General features: G+C 37.9%; 1 protein-coding gene across 1 annotated transcript; it reads right to left on the reverse strand.

The window, feature by feature from the left end:
• Nucleotides 1-553: 553 nt before the first annotated feature.
• Nucleotides 554-1,081, reverse strand: LOC108778811 (uncharacterized; the record flags this gene model as incomplete). Its single annotated transcript, XM_018546102.1, has 1 exon — nt 554-1,081. A coding segment is annotated over one exon (528 nt), but the record flags the coding sequence as incomplete, so codon positions are not given.
• Nucleotides 1,082-1,092: the final 11 nt, after the last annotated feature.

The raw sequence follows: 1,092 nt of genomic DNA on the forward strand, positions 1-1,092 counted from the left end.
TTGGTTAGATTGATTCTCAATTTAACTAAGTGATATTACTGCGGTAATGAATATGTATGCGTCAATGCTGAAGATCTATCAGCGTCGCGGGGGGGACTACATACGCAGTATATAAATTCACATAATATAATAAACATTAACATCTTGTTTTCAAGACTCGATTAGGCTTTACACTTGCTGAGATTTTTAAATCATACGAGTCAATTATTATTATCTTTCATTAAATTTTATTTACCTCATTTCTTATTTTTTCCGGAGTTTCGGAAACATATTCAAATTTTATTGGTCTGCAAAACTTGGTTGATGAAGGATGAGTATTTTTCCAAACAACTTCCCAACCTGTTGTGTTTGTCACTAATCTTTAATTCGTAGTTTAATTGAGAATTATGTGCTAATCATAATATGCGGAAGGCCTAGTAATAATACGAAAGAGTGTGTCTATTTTGAATGTCTAAACACAACTGCCGGTGTCGACCTTCTGACTGTCGACATACAGATCGTTGCCTAGCCGCGCATGTCGTGACGTTTAGCATAGGCGTAGGTAACACCTCCCCTATCTGGAAGAGTGACACTGGTAATCCTCCAGTTTACGTGGACGACGTCTATTGCGTTGAGAGCGCCTAAGCACTGGTTGTTCCTGTTGCACAGGTTCCGATCGTTGACCTGAATCTGGTTGTGAAGACGATTCTTGAGGTTGCAATAGTTCTTGATTGATGTCTTCTAGAATTTGAGGTGAAGTAGAATTTCCTTGAGGAACAGAGGTAGTTTCTTGAATGTTCTCTTGTTTTCCTCCCTGATCGAAGGCATTGATTAATATTTCAAGTGGTAATTGAATTTCTTGCTGTTGAGATGAGTCGTCATTGTCCTTGATAGCTCTAAACTTGATTTGATTCGCATGAGCTCGAACCAAGCGACTTCGTGTGTCGACAAGTACATTGTAGATAACTCTTCCAACTTTTTCGACTATTTCCCCAGGAATCCACGACCATTTATTGTAAGTGTGAATTTGAACATAAACTTTTGTTCCTGGTTCAAATTTTTTTGATTTGACTGCATGTCTCCTGTTGTATTGTTCTTCTTGCTTTTGTTTTG

The sequence above is a fragment of the Cyphomyrmex costatus genome, unplaced genomic scaffold (assembly GCF_001594065.2).
Source record: "Cyphomyrmex costatus isolate MS0001 unplaced genomic scaffold, Ccosl1.0 scaffold511, whole genome shotgun sequence".
NCBI classification, from domain to species: Eukaryota; Metazoa; Arthropoda; class Insecta; order Hymenoptera; family Formicidae; genus Cyphomyrmex; species Cyphomyrmex costatus.